The sequence below is a fragment of the Takifugu rubripes genome, chromosome 12, assembly GCF_901000725.2.
Source record: "Takifugu rubripes chromosome 12, fTakRub1.2, whole genome shotgun sequence".
NCBI classification, from domain to species: Eukaryota; Metazoa; Chordata; class Actinopteri; order Tetraodontiformes; family Tetraodontidae; genus Takifugu; species Takifugu rubripes.
In genome coordinates, this window is record NC_042296.1 from 4568115 (window position 1) to 4580753 (window position 12639).

At 47.3% G+C, this 12639-nt stretch overlaps 1 protein-coding gene across 2 annotated transcripts in view; it reads left to right on the forward strand.

The window, feature by feature from the left end:
• col16a1 (collagen, type XVI, alpha 1) overlaps positions 1 to 12639 on the forward strand; it is a 42864-nt gene that overhangs the window by 25471 nt on the left and 4754 nt on the right. Inside the window, exons 25-58 of one of the 2 annotated variants that reach the window (XM_011609065.2) lie at positions 353 to 388; positions 493 to 546; positions 1005 to 1055; positions 1142 to 1285; positions 1634 to 1669; positions 2197 to 2304; positions 2386 to 2508; positions 2596 to 2649; positions 2732 to 2773; positions 3358 to 3393; positions 3475 to 3528; positions 3602 to 3670; positions 3756 to 3809; positions 4175 to 4201; positions 4977 to 5033; positions 5151 to 5195; positions 5304 to 5375; positions 5846 to 5890; positions 7038 to 7091; positions 7215 to 7334; positions 7571 to 7603; positions 7687 to 7758; positions 7913 to 7957; positions 8454 to 8498; positions 9858 to 9911; positions 10005 to 10058; positions 10184 to 10237; positions 10302 to 10346; positions 10429 to 10482; positions 10717 to 10752; positions 10842 to 10904; positions 10980 to 11051; positions 11135 to 11188; positions 11301 to 11345. In XM_011609065.2, the coding sequence (XP_011607367.2) occupies positions 353 to 388; positions 493 to 546; positions 1005 to 1055; positions 1142 to 1285; positions 1634 to 1669; positions 2197 to 2304; positions 2386 to 2508; positions 2596 to 2649; positions 2732 to 2773; positions 3358 to 3393; positions 3475 to 3528; positions 3602 to 3670; positions 3756 to 3809; positions 4175 to 4201; positions 4977 to 5033; positions 5151 to 5195; positions 5304 to 5375; positions 5846 to 5890; positions 7038 to 7091; positions 7215 to 7334; positions 7571 to 7603; positions 7687 to 7758; positions 7913 to 7957; positions 8454 to 8498; positions 9858 to 9911; positions 10005 to 10058; positions 10184 to 10237; positions 10302 to 10346; positions 10429 to 10482; positions 10717 to 10752; positions 10842 to 10904; positions 10980 to 11051; positions 11135 to 11188; positions 11301 to 11345 (2007 nt within the window). The remainder of the gene's footprint in view (positions 1 to 352; positions 389 to 492; positions 547 to 1004; positions 1056 to 1141; positions 1286 to 1633; positions 1670 to 2196; positions 2305 to 2385; positions 2509 to 2595; positions 2650 to 2731; positions 2774 to 3357; positions 3394 to 3474; positions 3529 to 3601; positions 3671 to 3755; positions 3810 to 4174; positions 4202 to 4976; positions 5034 to 5150; positions 5196 to 5303; positions 5376 to 5845; positions 5891 to 7037; positions 7092 to 7214; positions 7335 to 7570; positions 7604 to 7686; positions 7759 to 7912; positions 7958 to 8453; positions 8499 to 9857; positions 9912 to 10004; positions 10059 to 10183; positions 10238 to 10301; positions 10347 to 10428; positions 10483 to 10716; positions 10753 to 10841; positions 10905 to 10979; positions 11052 to 11134; positions 11189 to 11300; positions 11346 to 12639) is intronic. The other variant, XM_011609066.2, reaches the window with a different exon arrangement.

Consider the following 12639-nt stretch of genomic DNA (forward strand, 5'->3'; position numbering starts at 1 on the left):
GGAATGTGGGGAAAAAAGGGAATCTCGGCATAGGTGACCTCAATAGAAAATAGACCCACCGAAAGGAGAGGTTGCTCTGTGGGTTGTGGAAAGGTTCTCTTAATAGACCTGCGAGGAACATCATCACAGCAGTATGCTAATTTCAGGGTCCAACCTGTCGGCCATAGGGACGTTTCTCAGCAGGGACCTTATTAGTGAAGAACTTAGGTGGTGTAAAAAACTGACTCCATTGACATGGCTGTTGGTGGGGGTGCTCATTATGATGGAAAATACGTTTCCAATTGAAAAGAGTCGTCTTTTTTCTATCAATTTCAATGAAAATTCTGGTCATTTCATCTTTTTTGGTCTGCAGGGAAACGCAGGCGGCACCGGAGCCGAGGGTAAGCCGGTAAGTTTAGGTCGAGTTCAGAAGGTTTGGCTTTACCCGCTGACATCTGAGGCATGTGTTTTCTTTTTCCTCTTTTGTTTCTGTGAAACACGTCTTGTCAACAGGGAAAACCTGGACCGAGGGGCCACGTCGGCAAGGATGGACAGAGAGGTGCCAAGGCAAGTGGAAAACCGCCGAAGCCGCTCCAATTATTAAGATAGCATCTTGTGTTAGCCTAACGTGAAGTAAAAGGCTACTATTAGCCTCTAGCAGCATGTTTTCAGCATTCTTACCAGGTGACGTGTCATTTTTAATGTAGCTAAAACTTAGAAACAATCTAGTTTAGTCATTTAGTAACTCTGTGTGTGTGTGTGTGTATGTGTGTGTGTGTGTGTGTGTGTCTGGAATAATCAGCAGGAAGTCTGTCTGCAGGCTCAGAAGCCAAGCTCACACATAACACACCCATAATTAATTCAATTTAACGTTAATTCCATCTGAAAGTGTGTGACATCGCCGCTGACTTTGCTTTAGAGATCGCATTAGGGAACGGCGGCATTTGTAGTTGAGTTTGAGGAAGAGCTGTTTTAAAAAAAAAAAAAAAGCCTTAAATATTTGATCTCATTTTCTTTCCGGATAGGGAGAGCCAGGGACGCCCGGCGTGGGCGTTCCAGGCCTGAAGGGTGCGCAGGTAAACATCGAGTCATTTATTTTGCACCCTTCAGTTTGATTCTATCACACAAATTGACCGTCCTGACTCGTCCCTCCCCTCCGCAGGGCGAGTGCGGTCTGTGCCAGCCGGCCGAGGTCGGGAGCGGACCGGCCAACTTCAAAATGCCAGAAGGATCAAGAGGCGATCAAGGCGAGCCGGGCCCTCCGGGTCCTCCCGGACCTCCAGGACTTGGAGCTGATGGCAAACAGGTGAGATTGCTGAAACTGTCCAGAAGCCCAGTGAAATTAGTTTTGAAGTGAATAACTCCCAGATGTGGGCACCACGTAGGAGAACGCTGATCGAATGTTGTGACGCGGGATACGATTTTACGGGTCATCGCGACCGCTGTCAAGAACCCTCCTCCTTGTTTTCATGTTTTCAGGCATCGAGACGGTAGAAAAGATGAGAACTAAATGATTTTTACACAAGTGCATCTGGTCTTTATGGCTTAACTAATGTCCACAGGGATTCCACCCACTTTGGATGTCCAACATCAACATGAACGCTTGCTTCTGTGTCATGGATCATTTATAGAATCCCCTTCTCTGTTCACACAGGGCCCACCGGGGCTTCCTGGTGCAAGTGGAGAAAAGGTACTGTTTCTTCTTAAAGGTCCCTCTGAGGGGTCCGTTCATGGTTCTGGAGTTACAGCTGATAACATGTAAACATCCCGGAGTGTCCTGAGGAGACAGACCGAGCCTCCGGAGTCAGACTGTCCTCTGGGGACAGACTCTGTCCACGAATTTGACTTTAGCGAGATTAAGTGCAGGGGAATCAGTCCGCGGGTGGGATTTCACCGGGATTCTGGTCTGGATTTGGTCTCGTAACAGTTTGCCCTAAAACGCTGAGGAATAAATCTGCCCTCAGCAGAGCCGACCTGCTCCTAATTAGGTTCTGTCCCCGTAACGATGTTTAGATCCAGAGTGATTCCTCAGGCTGGTGGCAGACGATCGCACAGTCGCTTTGCAACACTCTTACAAAACTGTAGCTAATCGCTAACGTCTCGTCTGTTTTGTGTTCTTTTAATCGTCACAGTCACATGACCTGCAACGTGAGCACCCTGATGGTCTGAAAGAGTGGTCTGCCGTGGCTCTTTCATCAGGTTTTAACTGTTTTCCAGGGTGACCAAGGTGATCATGGTGAACAAGGAATGGCTGGTGTCCCCGGAACCCCAGGACTGCCTGGAGAGCCTGGTCGAGATGGATTCATGGGCTTGAAGGGAGAGAAGGTGCAGATCGCATTTGCTGCACCTCTGTTTGCAAGTCATTGGGTCGACACAGACATTTTACTCTTCACTGTTTATTTATAGGGTGATGCCTGTACTAGCTGTTCCTCTCTGAACATGGCTGTGGGTGATGGTGTAGCTGTGCCAGGACCCAAAGGGGAGAGAGGAGACCCCGGTCCTTCAGGGGAAGGAAAACCAGGCAGAAATGTGACGAAACAGTGTATTTGATCATTTTTTATTGATTTGCTTCTGCATCTTATGAAAACGCCTGATGATCGGCTTGTGTCTTCTCAGGGCAAAGCTGGTCTCCCGGGGCCGCAAGGTCCACAAGGCCCCAAAGGGAGCAAGGTAAGAACTTTCGTGTGTCATTTCAGATGGTTTTAAATGATGTCACTTCTATGGTTTCACCCTTACTGTCTGCTCCCTGTAGGGGGAAGCTGGGGTTGCAGGATTTGGCCTTCCTGGACCCCAAGTAAGGCTGATCAATCAACACGGATATTTAACATCCATATTCAGGGCTTTTATTGGAAGCACCAGAGGAGAAACCTGCTCGAAAACTGGCTCAAACAGCAGCATTTCTTTTAGATTTAGAACCAAAAAATGATTAAGGTTTCATTTGTGATAACGTCCACAGTGTAGAGGACCATCGCCATAGTTACCTACGGCACAGTTTAAGTTTAAGACAGAGCTTGAGCCGTCCTTGTGTCTGTGGAATGTTCTTTGTTGGCTTTGGCAGGAAGTGAAGCGCAGAGAAAAGTTCAGGAGTTTTAAGCAAACAAGAGGAAAGTCAGACATCAAAGATGACAAAGGAACAATGATGCACCTTCACCAGCAAAGATCACAAAAAAGTGGAGATTTATAGCAGCTTTCTATCAAAGAGCTTAAACTTGATGAGTTTAAAGCCAAATAAAGGAATAAGAATAAACATGCCTGCGCTAATTCGCTCGTGTTGATGCTGGAATCCAACCAAAAAAAACCCAAATTGCCTCAGACAGACTCGCTCATGCATGACATCACCCCTGCCCCTGGGTCCTTTTGCTTTCTGTTGTCTTGCAGGGTGAAGAGGGACCCAGAGGCCTACCGGGACTTGTTGTAAGTTCAAGTGACGTTTCAAAAGATGCATATTTCAACACAATCATGGAGCGTTTGTTAGCATCTCTGTGCTTGTTGCAGGGGCCCTCAGGTGCCAGGGGACTAACCGGACCTGCTGGGCCTGCAGGAGAGAAGGTAGCGTGGAACAGAGGCACAATGTTTTTGTCGAAGTTAAATATACCTCACGTCGAGGTCTTCCCGACTGTAGGGCTCCAGAGGCGACGTTGGGCCCGCAGGACCACGGGGGCCCGTAGGCAACGGAGAAACAGGCCCCGCAGTAAGTTGTAAATACCGCTGTGCAGGCGGAGTGTCGCGTTGCTTCCTCGTCAAATGCTGTTGAATATTTGTGTTCTCCTCTGCAGGGCAGAGACGGAGCCCCGGGCTCTCAAGGCTTGCCAGGAGCTGACGGTAGACCCGTGAGTCCCCCCCCTCCTTTTATTTTTTTAGTATCAGCATCCCGCATTTGCAAGTATTAATAAAGCTACAACTGGAACACATGTTAGCCCAGGTGCTGCCTTCAGACCACAGTTGGAACTTTCTTTTGAGCAGCTCTGGGATTCGCCCTTGATTTAGGCGCCGTTTGTAAGGGAGTTTTTCCGCCACGATCTAAAACGGAGGCTACGTCTGCTCCCATCTCATCCTCTGTCCCCCGATCCCTCACCCCCCCATCTGCTTTATCCACGAACAACAAAGCCAGACTAACTGTTTTCTCTTCGTGTGTGTGTGTGTGTGTGTGTGTGTGTGTGTGCGTGTGCATTTGCATTGTCTGCTTCACTTGCAGGGGTTTGATGGAGCTAAAGGGGACAAGGTAAGTCTACCGTTTTGTTTGGTTGAAGGGATCCGGAGGGGGTTGGGATATAAGGGGGAGGAACAGATGGTAATCGCAAGAGATTGTTTTGAGTCCCACAACCCTCAAAGCCACCCACCCTCCCGCTCACACACACACAAGCGCACACACACACACACACACCTGCCGGCAGGCAGGCAGAGAGAAACATCAGAGGTGACGAGTGTGGCGCCGCTGCCAGACTGAAGGAGTTTCTGAGGCTCTGAGAGAAAAGAGGGTGAGGGACTATTAATTACTGTTTTCATCCGAGTCCCCGCTTCAAACTTTCCCTGACAGGGAAGGAGAGAAGAAAAAGAAGAAGGGCCAGGAGCTTACAGCTTTAAAAGGAAAAAGTCATTCGGCATATTCTTCCACTGTCTTTGAGGGCTCATAAATATTGTAAAGCCCTGAGCTGAGGAGCGAGAGCAGGTGTGTAATGGGTGATGCGTCACCCAGGCCGGCGCTCCTACAGATGTTCGGAGCGCCGCGACACATTCTTCCTTTGCATTCCATTCCTATACTGTGGTGTGCTGCATTATGGCTTTGGGGGGGGATCCTTGTCACCGTTAAAACTTCACAAGCCGATGCAGAGGTAGCATGAAGAGCATGCGCGTCCCCCGGAGTTCTGAGAGCCGGCGTACAAAAGTGTTTAAACCTCAAAGTGTTCTGACTCCGAACGATGACTCAGCTTTGCAACCAGAAACTCGGTAAAGATTTTGACTTAAGCCACTTATACAGTGATTGTTGCACCTTTTAGGGGGAACCTGGAGAGTGCAACTGCATATTGCCGGTGCACACGGGCGTAGGCGGACCTGTGAGTACACGCGGCTTTACTGCTGTGGAAAAAATGGGCTAAGCTAAATGGATTCCTAATGCATCTCTGTGTTTAAGTTCTGGTTCTGCTCTGAAGTAAACTGCTCTTGCATTCCAGGGAGCTCCGGGAACTCCTGTAAACACGTGGCAGCCCGGCCCTCAGGTCTGATGCGTCAGCCAGCCGCGCTGAGTTAATACTCCTCTGGGAAGTTCTCAAGCTGTGTTTAAAAATGTGTCATGCCTTCAGTGACCTTGTGCTTGTGTGCTGCAGGGCCCACCAGGACCTCCTGGCCCACCTGGCCCGCCTGGGCCTCGTGGAATCACCGGAACCCAGGGACCTCAGGTAAGAGAGAGTCGCACCTGTTCCATCAGCCTGGACTGAAGCGCCACGTTGGCTTGGGTGTCTGGGGGAGCTTCGCTTAGGAAGTGCTTTGGATCTCTGCAACTTTATGGTGCATAAAGTTCAGGAAATGCATGTAGAGTTGTACTGAAGGGGGGCTAACTCAGCTGGTGCTATGAGCCGTCACCCATGCATGGGTTACCTCAGCAAGCTTTGGGGTTTTCATGCAAAGTAACAGTAATTTGTAGGACCCGATTCTGAATTTCCAACATCACCCTTCAAATAGCTTTGACGGACGGAGGTGATGATGGAAGAGGTCACGTTTTAGACTGAGGACTGTTGCTCAGCACGAGAAAAAAATTGGAGCTTTCATGGCGGAAGGTAGAGCCAATCACCTGGAGCCCCTATTGGATGTGGGAGTTGTTAGCCCTCTGCTAGCAACAAACCAGTTCAACATCAGTTCCTTCTTACAGGGTATCCCTGGAAACGACGGTTTACCGGGAACTCCTGCACCGATCGTAAGTAAAAATAGAGCAAAGAGGAGGAGAGGAAGGAATTGTTTGTGAAAGTGTTTTAACCTTCATAAAATTCTCGTCACAAGAAAATGTGACACTCAGAACCCATAAAAAAAGCTACCTGTGTCATGGGGGGGTTCTGTATAGAGATGACTGGATGCGGGCGTGTATCCTGCATATTCTTGCATTTTCTGCTGGGAAGCCTGATGAAAAATTATGCAGGAACAAAAAATAACGTGTATAATCTGGGTTTTAGCTTTAGCCTCAGAAAGCCTCCGTCTCCTGACTAACTTATTTTAATAAGGAGATGAACTGTGATGTTAGAGTATCGGAGGGAAATCACAAGTGTTTAAGTATAACGATAAATGGATGGATGGAGACTGTCAGTGTTGAAATCTGGTTCCGAAAAGTTCAGTGGTGGCAGTGATGAACACGGCGCGCTGAAGTGTAATTATATTCACCCTTCTTCAAAGCAAGGTCAATAGCAGCCAATAGCGTGCTTCGCAAAAGAACTTTTCTGGCTAATGGCTCCAGTTTGAACGCTCTCAAATTGGCCCGTAATGACTTTGAAGCCAGGCCAGGTGCCATCGATGGGCCGTGATGTCAGAAAGGGTCGCGCCCGCTGCGTCGACAGGGAAACGGACCACCAGCAGGAAGTGTCATTAGGCTGGTCGGCCAGGGACTTGTGTGGCATTTACCTTTATTTTTTTTCTTTTTAACTGGTGCATTCTGCTCTTTGAATTGGAATGAATGTGGCGCGTTTCTGGTGATTTGATGTAGTTTTTCATTTCTTTTTTTCAAATTTCGGTGATAGACTCCTTTTTTCACGTAAACACTGATGCTAATCAACGGACGCATATGCAAATAAATCAGTAAAAAAAGCGCCAAAGCTAACTGAAGATATGCAATGTTCAGCAATGAGCCGAAGAATCGAATTATTTCTACGTGACACTAAAATGTGAATACAGTTGAAGCATCCTCTGGTTTTCAGCTGGTTTTGAGGTTGTTTCTGTGTCATAAAATCATATACTGACCTTAAAGCCCGTCTATTAACTCGTATAAAACCACGCGTCATGCCAGCCTAATATTGGTTTGGTTCTGGAAGGAGAGACATAAAATATCCCATGTAACCCCCTGCCCCTTCCTGCAGAACCCCAGTGGACTCCAGCAGCTACTCCAAGACTCTGCTGAAGGGGATGGTGATGTAAGTTCAGAGCCACAAATGCAATTTCGGGGAGGTGGGCTTACATTTAACCCACTGACTTCCCTCCCTTTGTTTTTGCCATGTCAATTCCTCGGGCATGAAACCTGTTGCGTGTTTCTTCAGGGGGGCTGTGGTGAGGGCTGTTCCCATGGGTTGCCGGGGGTGCCAGGCATGGCTGGTGCCAAGGGAGAGAGTGGAGACACGGGCAAGCCCGGGGTAACCCCCCTGGACAGCTGTGATATGGTGAGACCTTCAGGGACCGGGAGAAACCTTTTCAGCATCCCTTTATGATTCTTCCCAACCAGAATCATATGATGCTTGACTTATGGCGCCGCCACTGTGCTTCGACGAATGCAAAATGGCACCCTCTTATTTTGCATGGTCTTCATGTTTGCATGGCTTGACCGGAGGAGCTGTCGCTCTGACGTGGCACCGTAGCAACGGTGAATCTTGACGCCTTTCTCCTTTCTGTCTTCCAGTGTTTGGAGAAACTGCAGGCAACACAGCCAGCGGTCAGTTCACGTCAGCGTTAAAGTTATTGGCTATTCCCGTGCGTGAATCACACTTCCTGGTGCTTCTCTTTTTGCCTCTGCAGGACTGTCAAACCTGCACAGGATCACCTGGAGTGCCCGGATCGCATGGAGCTCCTGGACAGCAAGGGGAACCGGTATGTAAATGGAAGGCCGGAGCGGCGGTTAGCACTGTCGCCTCACAGCGAGGAGGGTTTGTGACCCTGTTAAAGGAGAAATCAGGAGAAGATGAATAGAAGTCGTAAATTTGAGATAGCAGGCCGACCTTTTCATTTCTTACTTTGACTGCAGGGTACGCCCGGGGAGAGAGGCCATGCTGGAATACCAGGAAATATCGTGAGTCTTTGTTTTGAACCTTTAAAAAGTTTCTTAAAAATCCTTCAGTATTCACTTTTTCTTCCAGTTTTTTTTTTTTTTTTTTGAAAGTGCAAACTTTTTTTTTTTTTTCTGAGGCGTTCGCACTTAAAAGGCTTTAGCCTGTTTTAGCATTAGCAGACAGCGATGCCTCCTCAGTGCCAAACAAAAATGTTTGGAAGCAGCAGACTGTGTTCTAACCAGAGAAGGAGCATTTATGACCATTATTTTTAGGACACAACTGTTGGGCTTTCGCATCAAAACATGATTTGAACTGACTTGTGAGGACCTCGTGATCGACACCTTCCATTATCTCACAGCACACCCTGCTGGCCCCAGTGTTGCCAGCAGGGTGTGCTGTGCCACACACACGCACACACACACATACACTGTCTGCAGTGTCGTTTTAATGGTCAGGAAAAGGCTAAATTCATTCATGAGTTCTGAACTGTTTCCTTCACTGTCTTTCTGTCCACAGGGACCTCCAGGTTTTCCAGGTCCTCAAGGCCCCCCTGGCACACCTGTAAGTTTCCTTCTTGTACTTCTTTCTACTCCTCTTTTAACTGCCTTCAGAAAAAAGCGAATATAAGTGTTAAAAAACAGAGACGTCAAACACAATAGGAAAGTAAATGCAGCTCATTTAGTCATTAATTTGAGAAAGTAGACACAATTTGAGCAAGATCATATAAAATATATCACAATTATGCACATTTTCATGGCTGATTTCCTATTTAATAATTCCTATTTAATTCCATATTTAATCCTATTTAATACTAATTTTAATTTACCATTGCTTATTATACAGTTCCTCCCTCTCTGGATCTGAAGTTAAAAGTTATTTGAAATGAGTAAAATAATTTCGCCATCTTTCTTCTGTTGTTCAATTAACCCCCCCTCCCCCCACACACACACGCACACACACACGCACACGTCTGTCTGAGTGATGGAGAGAGGGCCGCTCCGCTGACACACCTGCCCTACTCCTCTTCCAGCGCCGATTTATTGTTTCAGGAGAATAGAGATGCTAAATGAATGAATGAATCCATTTGCAGCGTGGCAGCGCTCTGTGGCAGGTGTCACAGTTGCTGCCGGGCAACGCTCCCATGTTTAGGTTCACGCCGGCTGTGAGGGACAGACTCGTGCTGCAGAATAAATTAGCCGCATTCATTTGTGGGAAAGATGATCAGCGGCTAATTAGCTTCTCCTCAGTATGACCAATTAGTGATTGTTTTTTTTCCAAATTAGAGCCTTCCCTAATTATTCTAAGGATGAGTGTTTCCTCCGAATTTACCTCACAGTGATTCTTAGCATTTATTTTATTGATTCTTAGCAACTTATTTGTTTTTCATTTACATCCAGGAGGGCCAAAATTACACGATGGAACAGGTTGATGGCTAGATATCTCTCTCAGCGGCTACTTTTCCCTGTGCCCAGCCTTAGATTGGCGATTTCCCACGTACCAAACTTCTCCTCTCTCCTGCACCCATTTGTCTTACAGTCTAATAGTGCTTACAGTCGCAGTTGCTAGGCAACGCACCACATTCACACATGCATATTAATATTTGTCTCAAAACACAGTTCAGCTCTCGATTCAGAGACGTTAAATTGAAGGCTGTGGAGTCGCTGCGCATCGGAAGGATCGCTCTTTTTGTGTTTGTATGGGTTCAGCCTTTAAGAGGCAACACCTGAAACAGGAGTAGAGGCCCAAGGACAGAAATCAAATGTACTGTAGGTGGGTCCAGAGGGAGCAGCTACAAGCCGGTGGGTGATATCGACTTAGCTTGTCCTTGGCTCGTTTCCGCCATGGGAAGCGTTCTCTCTGACATACATATCACCTCCTTTCCATCATGTGTCGATCGTTCCTTACTCCCATCCACCTCAGGGCCAGCAGGGTGAGCGAGGGTCACCTGGCCTCCCCGGGATGAAGGGTGAGCAGGTAAGTGGCTGCCAATCACAGTCCTCACAATTATGTCCTTTAAGGGAACCAAAGCATTTTCCGTTTGATGGATTGTTCTTATCTTTACCTCAGGGCCCTTCAGGGACCAGCGGGTATCCAGGAAGCATGGGACCACCTGGAATGCCTGTATGTTCTTCTTAGAGCCTTATTAGAAAAGGAAATGTGAGACTCTGAGCAGTCTGCCGTGGTTAAAAGATGGACAGGCCTCTCCATTGATATGTGCACTAATCAGCTGTCTGTATGTGTGCCAGGGTCTGAAGGGGGAACGTGGGAGTCCAGGGAACAGTGGGCAGAAAGGAGAATCGGTAAGTCCTTCCCTGCACGAGCGCAGCTGTTCATCCCTGACTAACATTTCTCTCCATTCTGCAGGGTGCTGCTGGAAGTGCTGGGTACCCAGGACAGCCTGGACCACCGGTCAGTGTTTCGTTATGTGAAAAACAAATGATCTCATTCACCGTGTGAGTCAGGAAAAGTGTGAACAGTTGTGTTTTGGCAGGGTATTAAAGGTGACACAGGACCAGCAGGACCCACTGGTGCCAAAGGGGATCAGGTAAAACCTTAGGTGTACATTTCGTGCATTGTACATCAGAGCTGTGAGACCAGAACATTCAAGGTATAGAAATCAGCCTCACCCACCCTGTAAATGTTTTTAAATGTATTTGTGAGTACAAATAATGTCACCTTGGTGTGATCGAAGGTTCCTGTCTTGATACCAAAAAAGACAATAATCTGATCTTCAGAAGTAAATATAAAAGAAATATGATTATATTTCTCTTGTTTCAAGGGTTTTCCAGGACCGCCAGGATTCCCAGGACCACTGGTATGTAAATTACTATAAAGTAATTAATTTATTATCCTTAATACTGTGGTATTAATGGCGTGACCAATGTGTCTGCACACATGGTTTAGGGTCAGCCCGGTGTTTCAGGGAAGACTGGAAGAGATGGTCCTCCAGGCCTCAAAGGTGAAAAAGTGAGTACAATTCAGATTACCGGGTGAATGTGATCACTTCATGTGCCTTCGTAATGAAATTGGCTGTTTTTAAAGGGCAACGACGGCGCTCAAGGCTCTCAGGGACCAACAGGAGCACGGGGCTCACCGGGGTCACCAGGACTGATGGTACGAGCAGACCTGTTCATGTTATCCATGTTTGACCTGTTCCCACACATATATGAGCTGATGTGATCTCTGCTCCATGAAAGGGTCCGCCCGGTATCGAGGGCTTGGATGGGAAGGACGGGAAACCGGGGTTGCGGGTGAGTCGTACGTGGCGCATGATAGAAGCGCCCCCGCATCAGTGCTGATGTTCACTACTTGAGCGTGAGATAAATATTTGACCTTTGACAATCGCTATTGTTTCGCTACCAGGGAGAGCCGGGCCCAGTAGGCCCGATCGGACCCCGTGGAATTCCAGTGAGTATCACCTCTGACACGAGCCTGACCCGATTTAATGCTCGACCCATCCAGTGTAGAAAATAACTGCATGAATAAGTCATGAGCAGTAAATCCCACTACATTAGAGCTGGACCTTTTACACATCTGCCCATGTTTGATGTTTCATTTTCGGATGTGGAAATTCCGTTTGGCTCCACAGGTATGGTCAGGGCAACCTATATGTTCTGTTATTGTCAGGTTAGTCATTGGGTTTGGCATATGTAGCTGGATATTTCCCACCAGCTGTAAAACAACTCCGCCTCCACACCCATTTCAAGGGAATTCTGGGCCGGCGTTTTCAGCTGCAGCCATCAAAAGACTTGAATTGGCTCCTGCTTAGTTTAACAAAAGGTGAGAAAGTGAAAACGCTGGTTTCAAAAGGCGCTGCAATTATCAGCTTTGCTAAGTGATTCGGTGTCCCACGAGGCCTTTCAGCTGCCCAGTTTTGACTTGACCAATTTTAAATGATTTCAGCATTCACTACAATGGATACATGCACATTAATGGTGGCTGGAAAATGTTTCACATTCCCATTAGTGTGACCCAGAGAATAATATTCCCCCTCTGTTCTCTCTTTCTTTGTGTATGTGTGTTCTGGTAGCTTCTGCATACTAGTACAGACATTTACCGGCAAAGTGAGGACATGTCTGGGAAGTGAGGACATTGTGGCTGATCCTCACAACACCTTCAAAGTTCTGTTTGAGGATCAAGACTTGGTTTCGAGTTTGGGGTTAGAATAGGGTTGGTTAGGGGCTGGGGAAATGCCCACAAGTCCCCACAAAGATAGAAGGGCAAGGATGTGCATGTATGTGTGCTGGCAAGCGGGCGAGTGTGTCCGTGCACATGTGTGTAACACATTAAAACCATTGCCAAGTGAAGTGAATAACAATCAACATCTAATTACAATGCAGTGCTGTGCCTGGAAATTTAGATCCCTTCATTCAAATAGATACTGCGTTGCTTAGCACCCGTTAAATATTAATACGAAGCAAGTTTTCATTTGTGGCTTGAGAAACATCATAAAAGCCCATCGTCCTCTGGGTTGCTATCTGTACGCGTCCAAATCACAACTTTGTGGTGGCGTTACAAAACTGTGTGTGTCTTCACATTAACCACATGCTAAGCACCACACTCTTAATTCTGCTAGTAAAGTGAGGCCATGGTTGTGAAGTTTGGCCATTTTGCTGGGCCCTATTGACCAAAGGACTGTTTGAGGGGTCTGACACTAGAATTGGGTTTAGGTTAGAGTTAGGCTAAGGAAGTGAGTTGTGAA